This window comes from Callorhinchus milii, unplaced genomic scaffold, assembly GCF_018977255.1.
Source record: "Callorhinchus milii isolate IMCB2004 unplaced genomic scaffold, IMCB_Cmil_1.0 Scaffold4, whole genome shotgun sequence".
NCBI lineage: Eukaryota > Metazoa > Chordata > Chondrichthyes > Chimaeriformes > Callorhinchidae > Callorhinchus > Callorhinchus milii.
The window spans coordinates 40,781,520-40,797,633 of record NW_024704745.1 but is presented as its reverse complement, the minus strand read 5'-3'; the positions used below and the strand labels follow the sequence as shown (position 1 = coordinate 40,797,633).

The 16,114-nt window shown below is 40.0% G+C and overlaps 1 protein-coding gene across 2 annotated transcripts; it reads right to left on the bottom strand.

The window, feature by feature from the left end:
* Nucleotides 1-785: 785 nt before the first annotated feature.
* Nucleotides 786-11,189, bottom strand: LOC103185526 (coagulation factor X). 2 transcript variants are annotated; one of them, XM_007904079.2, is made up of 9 exons: nucleotides 11,072-11,189; nucleotides 10,721-10,881; nucleotides 9,114-9,138; nucleotides 6,876-6,983; nucleotides 5,614-5,727; nucleotides 4,101-4,223; nucleotides 3,263-3,375; nucleotides 2,276-2,390; nucleotides 786-1,956 (listed from the first exon to the last, which is right to left on the bottom strand). In XM_007904079.2, the coding sequence occupies exons 1-9, from the start codon at nucleotides 11,139-11,141 to the stop codon at nucleotides 1,571-1,573; spliced, it is 1,215 nt and encodes a 404-aa protein (XP_007902270.2). In that variant the 5' UTR covers nucleotides 11,142-11,189; the 3' UTR covers nucleotides 786-1,570. The 2 variants fall into 2 exon arrangements, with proteins under 2 accessions (XP_007902270.2, XP_007902271.2); XM_007904080.2 differs by having other exon boundaries at nucleotides 10,721-10,812.
* Between the last annotated feature and the right edge of the window lie 4,925 nt (nucleotides 11,190-16,114).

The window sequence follows — 16,114 nt, the reverse complement described above, 5'->3', positions numbered from 1 at the left end:
GACACCGCCGGGCTGACCTCCACAAAATGTATTCACTACAGGAAATGATTAAGTGATTGAAGTTGGTCAGGATTAACCTGCTTGATGGCTGAGTGTACTTGTTGATGTTGAACTCTTATTATTGAAGTGTTTTACAACGATAAAAGCAATGTGTAAGGTAGCAGCCTTGTGTTATAATGTCATTCTCCAGGTCACAGAATAAACTGCTGGAAATGACTTGCATTTCAGACCATACACGTTCAGACCATTCAGACCATACATAAGTTAATGTTAATTACAAAATAACAAGGTCCCTGTAGTACATTAGTAATGTTAATTCTTTATTCTCAACGTTGCCATGTTTGTATAATAATGGCAGGTGAGAATACATTTAGAACCATAAGAGAAGGAAATGTAGATAAACAAGGGATATATGAGTCTTTAAATATGTAAGCCATTAAGAACTAGTTTACCGGTGGAGATCAAAAAGGCTATATCCCAAGAGATTTGGAACATAAAAGCCCCAAAATCTTGCTAAAATTGTATAGACCGCGAGTCAAGCCTGGAAGGGTTTTCAGCAATTGGCTCAACAGATTTAATCCTGTTCTTATATTCACATCCATCATAAAGGTGTGTCTTTAATATGATTGTCACATTCCATGTCTGGGCTGAACTGAAGTCAGGCATCAAAAGATGATGAAAATGCAAGGATGCTATGTAATATATTGTTTCGTCTTTCTCCAGAGCATTATTGCTTCACAGACTGAACTATATGAGTATCAGTGACTAAGAAAACAGGGTCACAGTCAATATTATGCAAACGTTTATTATGTTAATGGCTTTTATGTCTTTTTACATGAAATTGTTTTCACAATTTGTAAGTACAAACTGGTGTGAGTGAGAGAAACAGATGTGTATATTTTACACCCCATTCAATCACATCAAAATCATCCCTGGACCTCATATTTCACCTATTTTGGACATCAGTCTGTTTCCACACACACCAGGAGTATTTGCAACAATAGTAAACCTTGCATTTTATATAGCACTTGTAAAGCTAAAACATCAAAACAGTTCAAGAGTAATTGTCAGACTGTTCCAAAACATCTCACGCTTCTTTTCTCTAAATGCTCGAACCATGACAGAAATTAACAAACTCATGTTGAATAGTATCCCAGTGCCTTGGGACGTCCTCCCAACGTGAAAGGCGATTTACAAGTGTCATTTTGTGTTGTTGTTGTGTTCTGTGAGTTGGTAATAAAGTGACTTTTTTTGGTGTAAAAATTCTTTTCTGTTTTGGTGTATGATTATTTAAATGCGGGTAAGCACAGATGTTAATAAAAGTAGCTAAATACATCTTAGCATCACTTTTGCTTTAGAAGATGTTTATTATTCCACCGGCTGCCCGCAACCAGTTTGAAGACCTGAGAGGGACTCGGTCATTTCTTGGTCATTTTTTGAATCCATTTTACGTATCTTGATACTTTTGTGTAAATTGGTAAAGTGCATTCAAATTCCTCTGCTCCCAAGCTTAGTATGCCCGTCAAAAACCAGACACCCCTGTGCTTAGTTACAAATGGACTCCCTTTGGTTAAATAACACATTGGATCTGCAATTTCTTCGAAACCTGCACAAAACATTTTATGCACAACAGGAAAAGGTTGCTCTTTCTCACACTTGGCATATTCAGCAAAAGGAGCAAAAGGACACTAAGTAAAAAAGGCTGTTGGACATTCCTTTCTTTAACTTTCCATCCACTGGTTGCCCCATATTCAGAGTTCATTAGAAAAACATCAGCAAAGTCTTTCTCGGGCAGACAGATGGGAAGGGTGAAATTGTTGAAATTAATTGGTTCCTCCAACTTTATCAATGCTATGTCATTTTCAAAGGTTTCTGGGGAATATCTTGAATGTATGTGTGTTTTGCTAACATTAAATATTTGCTCAGATCCTTCGTCTATGTATAAATTATGCTCTCCTGTTGAAAAGGACAAATATGAAAATATATTTTCAGTACGTTAAATATACAGAATTTTTACTATTAGATGTAATAACTAAATTATCTTAACATTTATCCAATGATGTCATATCTTTGGTTAAAAACAGTCATTTAAATTTAAGATTGTGTTATTAAATATTCTGAGCAAGAAGCAACATTTGACAAATAGTACATTTATGAATACTATTAGTTGCAGAAATGTTGAAACAATTCAAATATACACCTTTAATGTCAATGTAATAATTGAATAACCTTAATATAATTGCAGCTCACAAGATACAGATTAAATACCACTCACCTACAATAACTTGGAATGAATTTAATTGGTTAACACAGTGAGCTGAGGTTAACACAAAATCTTCATTTAGAATAGCACCACCACAAAGTATGTTATCTTCACTTCTTAAAAGAACCTATAGTGGATACATAAAATATTGTTTCTAATTTGTTTAATATGGAGATTGACTGTTAAATGATTCCATAAATTTTCATTCCAAACTTTAAAATGTCAATGTAGTTCAAACATTCCCTTGTTTAACTTTCCATCCACAAGTTATCATTTATTCAGAGATAATTTTTTAAAACGTTGTCAAAATCTTTCTCAGCTGACAAATAGGAATGGTCCCACTGTTGAAACAATCTATCTCCCAAGAGTGCAAGCAACTGATATGACTGCAGATTTATAGTGCCTCCTTGGTAAGCTCTTATTTTGTTCCTTAATGGAATTGCACACAAAATATACAGTCAATTCACTTTACAGTGAAACGCTTTGAGATGTCTCAAAGATGTTATAAGGTGCTATATCAAATGCAAGGATTATAATAATATTATTAAGTCTATGCTTTCTCTGGGGAAATTACCATTTACAAATGGGGAGTAAGATGTTTCATTAATAAAATAGGTCCAACCAAAAGAAATATAGCCCAATCGATGCACAAAAGCATTTCATCAGGATGGACTGGTATTGATATAAATAATTCTGCATTTGCTCTGTGTTCTGAGAAAATATCATGTCATGGATGCTATATTTGTAGTATATCGTTACTTGCTAAAAAACAGCATTAAAAACAGTACATAAAAAGTGCTATCAGCACAAACGTTTTTTCCTGAAGAACAATTTTTAACTTTAATATGTAATATATTACACACTTGGTATATATATAAAATTCCTTCGTATCAGATATTTTAGAGTAAGTTTAGGAAAGCCCACTGTATAGTCTTTAGTTTTTCGCTGTAATCAAACATAGCTGCTGTGTAACATCACGTATAGCATGTCAGTACCTACCTGCCAAGGATATTCTCCCTTATTTGACTGTTGGTCTTCATCAATTGCTCTAAAGTCCAAATTTGAATGATTACGAGATGGAGGGACAAAAATGTTTCCACATGGATAAGGTTCTGTTTGTAAAATAATCAATAAAATTTGTTAGATTCCTCCCAACATGAAAGACACAATACAAATCCAGTTGTTGATGAGTGTTGAGAAGATACCTTTGACCGCACACAAAATACGCTATGTAAACAATATCCAAAATTGCAGAGAGAAACAAAGGCATATAAATTTAGTGATGAGGCCAAGCTACATTGGGCACCTGTGTTGTCCATCTTCAAATCACACCTGAAGATGTTCCTCTTTGATTGCCTACAGTCACCTACCGTTTCTCCCTGGCTCGGCATGAAACTATGCCATTCTTAAGTACTCCGAGACGCTACACCATGTGAGGGAAGTTATATAAATGCAGGTTGTTGTTGTTGTTGGGAATTGGTGGAGGCATCAGCAAATTTAAAGAGATTAGATTGCTATTTGGTAAAGAAATTGAATGAGGGTTCAAGATTTGGAGGCCTATACGATTTAATGTTATTTTAAGGTTTGCGGGTTAATCTTTTCCAGTCCGGTTAGTTACTGATGGAGAAAATTTAAAACGACGTATTGCACAAAAGCACAATTCAAATTTTTTTTGCAATTCTTTGCTCGTGTTCCCTCAAGCAAAGAGAAACACATCTAGATTCATGCTGTTCAGGAAAAATCTTCCAACTTATATTGACATGTCTAATTTGTTAACAAATTAAATAAGGGACGATGTGCACCAAAAACTTTAGTTTCATAATCATGTCATATTTACCTGCCGGAATACAACTTTTGGCATCTTTTCCCAGAATGTACCCTTTGGCGCAATAGCATATATAGGTGTCATATGTTGGTTTACAAAAATGATGGCAGATACCTAACGTACAGTCTTTAACACCTGAAATTCAAAGAGTTCATCATTGGTACAGAGACTGTGTATACATTGCTAACAAAAATAAATAGAACTGATAAGTCATAGCAAAGAAGCAGTCTTCAGGAAAGCAGCTGTTGTTTTATCTGTTATAGTGAGCCTTTGACATACCAAGGATTTGTGAAGTAGCCCTCAAAATTTAGGGTAAGAGAATAGTATGGAGGGGGTTCAGGAAAGAGTAAAAAAACCCGGCCATGTCTATTTGGTTACTGCAAGATTCCGGCTTATTGGGATATCAAATTAACTAAACAGTGATCACTAGGTCTGAAGTGTTCATCCCTAGTTCTGAAGAATTGCTAAATAGTAAATCTTATGTAACATCTTCTCTAGTGTTATATTTCATATGTTGTGTTAAAAAGCAGTCATTGATTTCCTAAATGGAATTGTACAACAACAACAACAAAATTACATTTATAGAGCGCCTTTCATGTCGGGAGGACGTCCCAAAGCGCTGGACAGTCAGGTGTCAGGGCCCGAGCATGGGGAAGGGTGGTGTAGGGGTGAGGGAAGGCAGAGAGGTCGGTGGGAGACCACAGGCGTGGTCGAAAAGAAGGGTTTTGAGACGAGCCTTAAAGGAGGCAAGGGAGAAAGCGAGGCGAAGGGACCGTGGGATGGAGATCCAGAGTGTGGGGGCAGAGAGGCTGAAAGCCCGGCTACCAATGGTAGGGCGGGTTGGGCGGGAGACATTGAACAGGCCGGAGCCTGCTGAACGGAGGGAGCAGGCATTTCATTTATAGAGCGCCTTTCACGTCGGGAGGACGTCCCAAGGCGCTGGACAGTTGGGTCAGGGGTGAAATGGTCAGGGTGAGGGAGCGAGGAGGGGGTAGAGAGTTGAGAGGAGAGCTGAAGGCACGGTCAAAGAGAAAGGTCTTGAGACCGGCCTTGAAGGAGGAAAGGGAGGAAGCAAGGCGAAGGCACTGGGGGTGGAGTTCCAGAGCTGCCAGTAGTCCTGGAGTTCAGGATGGAGGCAGAGAGGTAGAGTTGGGTGTCATCCGCATACATGTGAAAATTTATAGCAGGCATATGCTTAATACAAGAAAGTGGCACAAACTGATTAGACAGGAAATTTGAATACAGGGTAGATTATAGGAAGCTACTAGAGTAGACTAGTGTAGGAGCCACTTATAGCACTGGTGAAAGTATTCATGAGGAATTTCTTGTATAAATTGCACTTTAATTGTGAAACCTTGGATGTATTGTACTATAATAATTTATAATTTGTTATTTTTTTTAAATGTTACATTGCACTTTCAAATTTTATGAGTCTTCATGAGGTGTAATTGTCTCGAGAGGAAATATAAACTTGATTCTAGTCTGCGGTTCCTAGTGAGATCTTTGAAATAGAAAGATGCATTACCGTGTTCACAATTTGTGCCATGATAGCCATTCCTGCAGATACAACTGTATGCTTCAGTACTGTTGTAGCATGTTCCTCCATTTTGGCAAGGGTTTGGTGCACAATTATCGCCAACTGGTTGATGAATAATCATATTGTAAATCATGAATTTATGTAGCAAGATTTTATAAGTCCTCCAACTTTAAAAGAGTAAAATATGCATTTATTTAAAATGCAATTGAAAACACACATGTACATAATAGACTTTACCATGAAAGAACTAACTGTGCATTAAGAGAAGGAGGCTTGTTTTTTTTTCAGTGAGGATTATCCAATACAATTATTCTCCCTATCTAGAAGGATTTTCTTCAAGTATCCTGGCCAACAATCCTCCAATAAATTGGTGGTTTGGGAGAAAACTCATCAGCTACAATTTTACATTTTTAGTATTTCATTTATATTATATTTTCTCTTTATACGAGCTGGTATTAAAGGTTTGTTTGGATAAAAATGTTATACATGCTCCAATATGCAAAAGCCAATCTAAAACCCATAATATGAATGAAAATTGCTGCCTGCAATGTGTTAATTAGCTGATAAATTAATTATTGCTCATTGATAAATGCATTCAACAAGGTTAATCAATAACTAAAGACAATCAATTACTAAAGAAAGTCAATCATTTAAAAACTGTCAACAGGTGGCCCCCTCCCTTTCCTTCCCTCTCCCCAATTCTATCACCAATGTGTTGGGGTCAAAGCTTGCCCAGGCTTCCAGAGTGCATGTTCGCAGGATGGTAGAGCTCTGGGTCGCTACCCTGTGTGAGGGGCGCTATGTACATGTCATTGTTGTTCTTGGTAGTTTTAATTTGATTTATTTCCGTTGAGCGTAAGTCAGAATCCTCCTAACTGGCAGCTCAATTCTGTAATCCACAGGCCAGGAAGTTCAAAATTTCAAAGGAAGTGGAGGCTGGAATCGAATTCAATCACTTGTGATAGTCAGAGGCAGGAGCTCATCCATGGCCTGTGATAATTATCAGGTGACATAATTTGTCAATGTGATAATCATCACTGACAATAATTCACTCCACTGGTTGCTATTTTTACTTTCATGGGTGTATATATGAATACTAGATGTAACCAAAAGCATTTTCAGTATTACACTAAAACTTGAGAAAACATGACGTGTAACTATTCACTATTTTAAAAAAATGAAAATGCGTCAATTGGTTGATTACTATCAAAACATTCAAAATAAATTGAATTTTCTTCGAAGAGTCTTACCTTGTCCACAGTTCTTGCTTTGAAAGCCTTTTTGACAAGTACAGTTGTAGCCTCTATTGCGACACACATCTCCATTTTCACAAGGTGAGGTTATGCATTTATCTTTAGCTGTTCAAATAATAAATACCACATAATTCATAGATATATGGTTCCGACCTCCTCAACCTACCTGACCTGTCCTTAAAACTCTCTGAACCCGTGTGCAACTTAGGTTATCCTTCCTCCCCCACGCCTGGTCCCTGACCAGCACCGTTTTCTGCCACCTCTGCCACATTGCCCGTTTCCGACAATACCTCACCCCAAAAGCTGCCCATACCCTTGTCCATGCCTTTGTCATCTCTTGGCTGGCTATCCTAACGCCCTCCTCGCCGGTCTCCCCTCCTCCACTATTCACAAAATTCAGCTTATTCAAAACTCCACCACCTGCATTCTCTCCCGCACCAAACTTCGTACCCCGATTACTCCAGTCCTTGCTAAACTCCACTGGCTCCCTGTCATGATCCTAACTCTAGTGTTTAAATCCCTCCATTCCTTGGCACCCCCCCATCTCTCTAACCTCCTCTCCCCCCACAGCAGTAACCGCTGCCTCCACTCTACTGGGTCCGGCCTCCTCCGCGTACCCTGAATCCCCCGCTCCACCACCGGTGGCCGTGCCTTCAGCCCCGAAACGTTGGAATTCCCTCCCTCAACCCCTTTGCCTCATCCCCTCCTTCCCCATCTTCAGGTTGAGCCTGAAGTTCTTCCTTTTCGACCGCGCCTACAGTCACCTTCCCCTCCCTCTGGCTTGGCCTTGGGCTCCACCACTGTTAAGTGCTCTGAGACACCGCCCGGTGTGGAGGGCGCTATATAAGTGCAAGTTGTTGTTGTTGGTGTAGATATATGCTGTGTTATAAGTACAATACCATTTACATCAATACAGACATCTCCTTTACCAGATGCATAGTTTATTATCCTGATTGATTTTACACAAATGACCCTGCTCAAGGTCTTCACATACACACCATTGGGTTACCAGATTCCAATGATTTGCCTATCACTATAATAACAACAACAATGAATTACACTTGTATAGCGCCCTTTACTTCGGAAAGACATAATAATAATAAAAATCCTTGCATTTGATATAGCGCTTTTCACGTCGGGAGGACATCCCAAAGCGCTTCACAGAACACACTGTAAAGTGAATTGACTGTATATTTGTGGGTGAACGCGGCAGCCAATTGCGCACAGCAATGTCCCACAAACAGTCATGGATTGAAAATGCCCAATTTATTATTGTTTTGTTTTTTGGAGGGATTATTATTAGGCTCTGTGTGGAGTAAGGAAACTTGCCCAAGGTTTCGCCCTGACCTGCCTGGAATTGAACTCAGGTCTCTCACTTGCAAAGCGAGTGCTCTAACCACTGAGCTACAGGACTCCACACACTGGTGTTACTTTTATCTTTCCCTATATAAACACTATGATTATGAATATCTGGATCCAAACTTGTTTAATTCTTGTATTGAGCCTGATTCCAAATACCAGCATTCTTTACAAATACCAGCACATGATATTCAATAATAGTGATAATCTTTGCATTTGATGTAGCACCTTATCACATTGACAAAAAGCACTTCGCAGGAATTACTGAAAAAGGTAGTGACTGTATTCTATAGGCAAACACAGCAGCTGATGTGCACACAGCAATGTCCCACAAACAATTTGGAACTGAACAATTAATTTTATTTGGGAGATTGTAAGGCAGAAACTTATTTCTCTTTTCAAATAGTGTTGTGGGATTTTTATTATCCACTTGAAAAAGACAAGACCTCAGTTTATCTGAAGGATGACACCTCCAAAAATGCACACACCCTCAGCATCACATTGGAATGTCAGTGTAGACTGAATCTCCAATTCATGACATGGGGCCTGAAGCCATATCCTGCTGATTGACTGTGAAAGTGCTACCAACTCAGCCAAACTAACACTTTGATAAGAGTGATATGCCAATGAATCAGGCCTTACATGGTATCATTTATAATAAAAGGCTGCATTATGTATAAATTAAATTATAAAAATTGATTGAATTAAATAAGTACTTTGCTGGTGTGCAATTTGGCACAAAATACACAGCAACTCCACCTTACAGTATATCCTGTGAAGCACTTTAAGATATCTTCCCAATGTGTAAAGGACCTATATCAAATGTAAGAATATTATGTATAATTATTATGTTAATATTATAAATTAAGGACTTACCATTGTAACAGTCCATGAATTTTTTCTGGAAAAATAAAGCAGAAAATTACAATGTGTAAGAAAGGAATATGTTAGTGATGATTTTCAGCATGATCTAGATCTTCATTACATTTTAATAATCTTTGCATTTGGTATAGGGCCTTTTAAAGAGAGCAGGGTTTAAAATGGTTGGAGGTTCATGTGGGTTATAAACACCTACATGAGTTAGTTGGACTGAATAGCTTGTCTTTGTACTGTAGATTTTCTGTAATTCTCTATATATTTGCTGATGTTCAGTGTCAAAAGCTTCACATTCTTTTTTAACCTTTTCATCTCGGTGATTTGTATTGGATACTTAACCAAAAAGATAGAATCTTTTACAGGATCGTTTTAGGTGCATTTAAATACTGGGAATTTATTTTTAATATTTTAGTATTCAAACAATAAATTAACATTTCAAAAACAAACTAAGAGCAACATTTTAAAAGTCAAGCAATATTTTCTCCCTCTTTTCTCCCAAGAGGATCAATTAATGCTGGAGAACAGCTCCACAGGCACCAGGAAGGTGAAAGTCATTCACAAAGACTTTGTGAAGGGGATTTTTCCTGGTGTTCTTGCCAACAATCGCCCACATAAGGTTGGCCATTCACCTTATGGCTGTTTGTGAGACACTGTTCTGTGCGGGGAAGCTGCCTGTTTGTCTACAAATACGGAGTCACAACAGTATATCCCGCAAGCTGCTTTAAAAAGTCCCCTTGACTTGAAAGGTGAGACACCTGGGTTCAATTCCAGGCAGGGCGAAACCTTGGGCAAGTTTCCTTACTCCACACGCCTAATAATAATCCCTCCAAAAAAACCCAATAATAAATGGATCATTGCTGTGCGCAATTGGCTGCCATGTTTCGCCCACAAATATATGGTCAATTCACTTTACAGCATATTCTGTGAAGTACTTTGAGACGTCTAGAAGATGTGAAAAGCGCTATGTCAAAATGCAAGGATTATTATTATTAAGGCACAAAGGATTATTAAAATGACCAGGTTAGATAAGCATGAAGGACATCATTTATTTATTCTTGCATTAACATAACATTACAGCAGGGGTCACTAGATAGCAATCAAGATCAGGAACACTGATCTCCATCATGCGTTTGATGAAAAATTAAATCAAATAATTCAAACCAGATGAGGGATTGGAGTTGCCATCTCCCTAGCCTATATGGCTCAATTCCATGTGGGTTGTACTGTTGCCACCTGAGTTACTAGACAAACTCAATAGTAAAATGTTTTTTTTAAATCAGTTTATAAATCATTGTACATGTAAAACTTTGAACTTGTGTTGCTGAGTCATTAAAATCAAAAGTAAAACAGTAATAATAATATTCTTACATCTGGTGTAGTGCCTTTCACTGCACCAAATGTCCTAAAATGTTTCACAGGATATATTGTAAAATGCAGTGTCTGAGTTTTGTGTTCAAACGTTATGTAACAAAAGTGAAGCAGGATGCTTGTAAAATGGATTTCAGACAAAGGTTTATAATGATAGTTCTTTGTTTTCTTATCGGTTTGAACATTAATCTTAAATGTTTCTAAATATCAACTTTGATTTGACATAAGAGCTTACTTACGGTCTCCACTGTATCTTCAAAAAATTCTCTTGCCTCTTCATAAACGCAGGTTTCCTCATAACACTCTCGTTTCAGATTACCAAACCTTAGCTCTTCAAATAAAAAATTATCACGTTTCTGCCTTTCTAACACTGCATGAGCACTGTTACTGGTGAGAAAGACTAAAAGAAAATTCATATAGTTAAATTTTTATTACATTGTTTAGGTTGCATTTTGTTCCCTAAAGTAAATTACAAATAGCATAATCTATATTGTATAGGGTACCATTACTAATTTACAATACAATCTATAAGATTCATCGGTATTAATATTGCTTCAATGTACATGAGTGTAAACAACTGCTAAACATACCTTGTGGTTTTGATTTAGTATGATTCACTGACAAAAGAATAAGCCACAGTATCCCTATTGTCCACGTCATGCTTTCTGTTGCTGCAAACCACCTCTCTCAATCTCAGCTAAAACAAGAGCATACAGAAAGGTTTAAAGTTCAATGACTTCTGAATTTACTTGTTTTGTTTATTCTTTTGACGCTAGCAACAATTTCATGTAGTTGACTCATGTTAAGCACATGATGCTTTTTACTATTATGCTTTGTGCTTATCATTATGTTTTTTTAACTTTTGTATGAAGTATTTAACTAGAAGGAATTAAAATTAAATATTATTAATCTCACCTGAATCTGGTAAGGAAGGGGAGGGGGAAAGGAGGCTGAGGGGAGATGGGAGGTGAGGAGAAAAGAAAAAAGACAGCTTATTTTGTTTTCATTTGACTTTCTTGGGTGAACTTTTATATTTGGTTTATTTTTCGAAATAACTTTGCATGAAAAATGTCTCCAGAAAAGTAGTCATAGTTTTGTCTTTTTTTTGAAAAAAAAGGGAACTGGATAAGCTGCATTTATAGGCCACGTTCTAGACTTTGATCTGACGAGGGAAAGATTTGCAATCGGTTGTGAAGAAATAACTGATATTAATGAACACTCTGAAACCTAGAAAGGTGCAAACCAAAATTATTTGACATTACTTATTATGTTGCTTAATGTGTATTTAATGATGAAATATGAGTTTATACAGCTGTGGAGATTTAAATTTCGTACAGAGAAATAGCTCAAAGAAAAGGTGGTTCAATGATAGATGCAGTTATCATCAAAAGTAGAATGATGTTTGGCACAGGAGCCAATACCACCACAGAGCCAATCCATTACCCAATGTCTTGTTTGATTCTAATTGTCCTTTAAACACACCGACAACAACTTGTATTTATATAGCACCCTACATGTGGGGTAGTGTCCTGGAGAGCTTTAAACCACATATCCATTCAGCTTCCCCCCACTTGCCTGCACATTTCCTCCTTCAAGGTCCATCTCAAGACCTTCCTCTTTGCCAGCACTTTTGTCATCTTCCCACCCCCACCCCTCTTGATCACCACCCCTCTTGTATCCAACCCCCAGCTTGGGTGCATTCTCTTGATTGTCCAGTGTCTTGGGACATCCTCCTGACATGAAAGGTACAAAAATATAAATGCAATTTGTTTTCTCTAAGAGCCTGGCAAGAGGTGACAAACCCCATAAATGTAGTAGAGTGGATGAGACAAACATAGGAGGAGATGCGATGCAGAAGGTGGTCAGTTTTCTCCTGTTAAAAATGAACATTTTGTCATATGTCTGTAATAGGATTTTTCTGACAGGGAAGAATAAGCCATGGTTTATATTATATAGTGTAGACAACATTTGTTTTTACTGTTGCGAGCAGCAGTACATTGAGAATTCTGCCAGTACACAGTAGATGGTGGAGTTAGTGTTTATTAAGCTGTGAGCATTGTGTGTGCCTTTGACTTTCTCTCTTGCTCCACAAGCAAACTGAAAAGGCTTTCGAAAATATAAATTTGATTCTATTTTGTTTATTTTGCAGTATTTTCCCCCCATTCTTTGGAAATCTGTTTGAGCCAAAGCCCCAGATGTAGTGCAGTGATGAGAAAGGAGGATCCTGTGTCAGGTGACTGGTGGTGGAAAGCTCTTCCAATCAATTTGGCTCCAAAGAGATCCCTCTTACCTCTCCCAAGGAGGATATTCGCTAGTTGGTCAAAATTGAAGTCTCCTCAAAAGGACCTAAAAAAAAGCCTCAGGCCTAAAAATTAAAAAATGGTGGCTACAGTTTGTAAACTGTTGCAAAATGATCAATCTCAATGTGAGTAAACAATCAACAAGGCAAACAGGATGCTGGGCTATGCTACTAAATCAATTGAGTCTGGATCCGCAGATGTCATTCTCAGGTTGTACAGTGCTCTGGTCAAACTGCACATTGAATACTGCATACATTTCTGGTCACCACAAATGTTCTTAGAGGGATGCCCAGGCCGTAGAGGTAGTGCAGAGATGAGTAACAAAGATGATTACCCAGTATTAGAAGAATGAGATATGATCCCCAAGCTAGGGCTCTTCAGTCTTGAGAGAAAATGACTCAGAAGGAACCTCAGAGAGAGGTGTATAAAATTCTAAATGGGATTGAAAAAGTAAACCCAAATCAATACTTTAGGACGCATCAACAACAACAACAACAAGATTCCATTTATAGAGCGCCTTTCACGTCAGGAGGACGTCCCAAGGCGCTGTACAGTTGGGTCGGGACCCGAGCAGTGGGGAAATGGTCAGGGTGAGGGGGGGGGGAGGGAGCGAGGAGGGGGAAATGGTCAGGGTGAGGGGAGGGAAGGGAGGGAGCGAGGAGTGGGTAGAGAGTCGAGAGGGGAGCCGAAGGCTCGGTCAAAGAGAAAGGTCTTAAGACCGGCCTTGAAGGAGGAAAGGGAGGAGGCGGCGAAGGCACTGGGGGATAGAGTTCCAAAGCCTAGGGACTGAGTGGCTGAAGGCCCGACCACCGATGGTAGGGCGGTTGGGGCGGGGGATATGGAGCAGACCGGAGCCAGAGGAACGGAGAGTACGGGCAGGTAGGTAGGGGGATAGTAGGTCAGAGAGGTAGGAGGGAGCAAGGCCGTGAATGGCCTTGTAGGTGAGGATGAGGATCTTGAATTCGATCCTCTGGGGGATGGGGAGCCAGTGGAGGCGAGCGAGGGTGGGAGTGATGTGGTCCCGAAGCCTGGTGCGGGACAATACACGAGCTTCAGAGTTCTGAACGACCTGCAGCTTGTGGAGGGCGGTGCTGGAAGGCCGGTGAGGAGAGAGTTCCCATAGTCCAGCCTTGAGGTGATAAAGGCGTGGACCAGAATTTCAGCAGCGTGAGGGGTGAGGTAGTACCGTAGTCTGGCGATATTCTGGAGGTGATGGAAGGCGGTGCCAGTTGTGGCGCGGATTTGAGGGAGAAAGGACAGCTCAGGGTCGAACAGAACGCCGAGGTTCCTGACTGCTTTGAGAGGTGGAGAGTGCAGCCTTGGATGCTGATGCTGTCAGCGCCTGAGGTGCGGAGACCCTGACGTGAGCCAATCAGGAGGGTCTCAGTTTTATGCACGTTGAGCTGGAGAAAGTTGTCTCTCGTCCAGGACTCGATGTTGGACAGGCTGTCAGGACATCGGTGGTCGTGGAGTTGAGGGTAGAGGAGGAAAGGTAGAGTTGGGTGTCATCCGCATACATGTGGAAGTTAACCCCATGTCTGCGGATGATGTCACCAAGGGGGAGCATGTAGAAGGGGACCGAGGACAGAGCCCTGAGGGACACCACACGAGACAGTGCGGGGGCCAGAGGAAAAGCCATTTGTGGAAACATAGTGAAGACGGTCGGAGAGGTATGACCTAAACCACTCAAGGACAGTGCCTTGAAGGTTGAGGTGGGAGGACAAGCGGTGGAGGAGGATAGCATGGTCGACCGTATCAAGACAGCAGAACAAGAGGATATAGGATTAGAGTTGTGAAGGGCAATTTCAAGACGGATACCAGAAAGTCTTTCTTTACGCAGAGAGTAATGAACGACTGGAACAGTTTGCCAGGAAAGGTGATAGAGGCCAGACCACAATAATCATTTAAAGAGCAGCTTGATACATGCTGGGGGGACGGTGGGGTGGGTGTTCTTGAGGGATGAGATCGAATGAGCCAAAGGTTCTTCTTAATCCAGGTCAATTTTGAAATCTTGTGAATTTGTGATTAAATTGGAGGCCAGGGTTTACTGAGACTGCCAATAATTAACACATCAAACTCACTGTAGAATGGTGCTAATTTACCCTTTATGTTTCTGATGTGAAAGCCTGCTCCTCCTCTCTACTGTTTGGTAACTGATAGCTTGTCAGGTTATTTTGCAATATTTGACTTGATTTCATGAGCTTGGTGAGTTTATCTGTTTATTTGAGACTAAAGGTTAATCAAAGTATGCAGAACTTTCTGCACAAAGTAGACCTTGAAAGATAAAAAAATTGTGAAATTCCCCTAACAGTTTTGAGAATAAATGTTACTGAAATGTCCATTTTGTTGAATGTATTGGCTAATTCTCAAGGTCATTTTGTTCCACATCATGTAGAGTTTAACCAGATAGCCAGGGCACACATCAAGAGAGATGAGATGGAATTTTTCACAAAACAACCTCAAATTGCAGCTTGAATCATAAGAACATAAGAATTTATGTTGAGACACATCTTGTATCCCAAACTAAATACGACAATAACTTGCATTTATATAGCACCCTTCACACGGGATAGCATCCTGGAGCACTTATATATTGTATCCCGAGATACTATTTCCTAACAGAAATCTATCTAATTTGTTTTTGAAAGACTTGACACTTACTGCTTCTACTGTCTCTCCAGGGAGCTGTTCCATACGTTTACTACTCGCTCACTGAAACAATAACAACTTGCACTTATATAGCGCCCTCCACTCAAGGTACCACCTCAGAGATCTTAACAGTGGGGGAGCTTGGGGGTTGGGGAAGTGACCGTAAGCATGGTTGAAAAGGAAGGTTTTCAGATGAAAAAGGGGAGAGAGGGAGCAAAGCGGAGGGATTGAGGGAGAATCTTCCAAACTTTCGGGGCGTAGTGGCTGAAAGTGCGACCTCCAATGGCGGAGCGAGTGTGTGAGGGAAGAGCAGGAGGCCGATGCCAGTCAAGCGGAGGCGCCCGGTGGTGGATGGGGAGTGAGGAGGTCGGAGAGGTAGGGAGGTGCCAGGGAGTGAATGGATTTGAACACGAGTGTGAGGATATTGAAGTCGACCTGATCAGTGATGGGGAGCCAGTGGAGCCTGGCCAGAACTGGTGAGATGTGGGTACGGAATTTGGTCTGGATCAGTATGTGAGCAGCAGAGTTCTGAATGATCAGGATTTTTTGAATAGTGGAGCTGGGGAGACCGGCGAGGAGTGTGTTTGAATAATCCAGGCAGGAGGTGACAAACGTATGCACGAGGGTTTCAGCTGCATTTGGGGTAAGGTACGGTCGGAGGCAGGCAATATGGCGGATGTGGAA

What these genes read in the sequence shown, in the direction of transcription:
- LOC103185526 (XM_007904079.2), bottom strand. Translation starts at nt 11,141, where the DNA reads ATGACGTGGACAATAGGGATACTGTGGCTTATTCTTTTGTCAGTGAAT. An exon ending in CAAAAGTTGTATTCCGGCAG is followed by an intron (nt 3,376 to 4,100) that starts GTAAATATGACA and finishes TTTTACAAACAG; the next exon opens with AACCTTATCCATGTGGAAAC. An exon ending in TTCATTCCAAGTTATTGTAG is followed by an intron (nt 1,957 to 2,275) that starts GTGAGTGGTATT and finishes CCTTTTCAACAG; the next exon opens with GAGAGCATAATTTATACATA.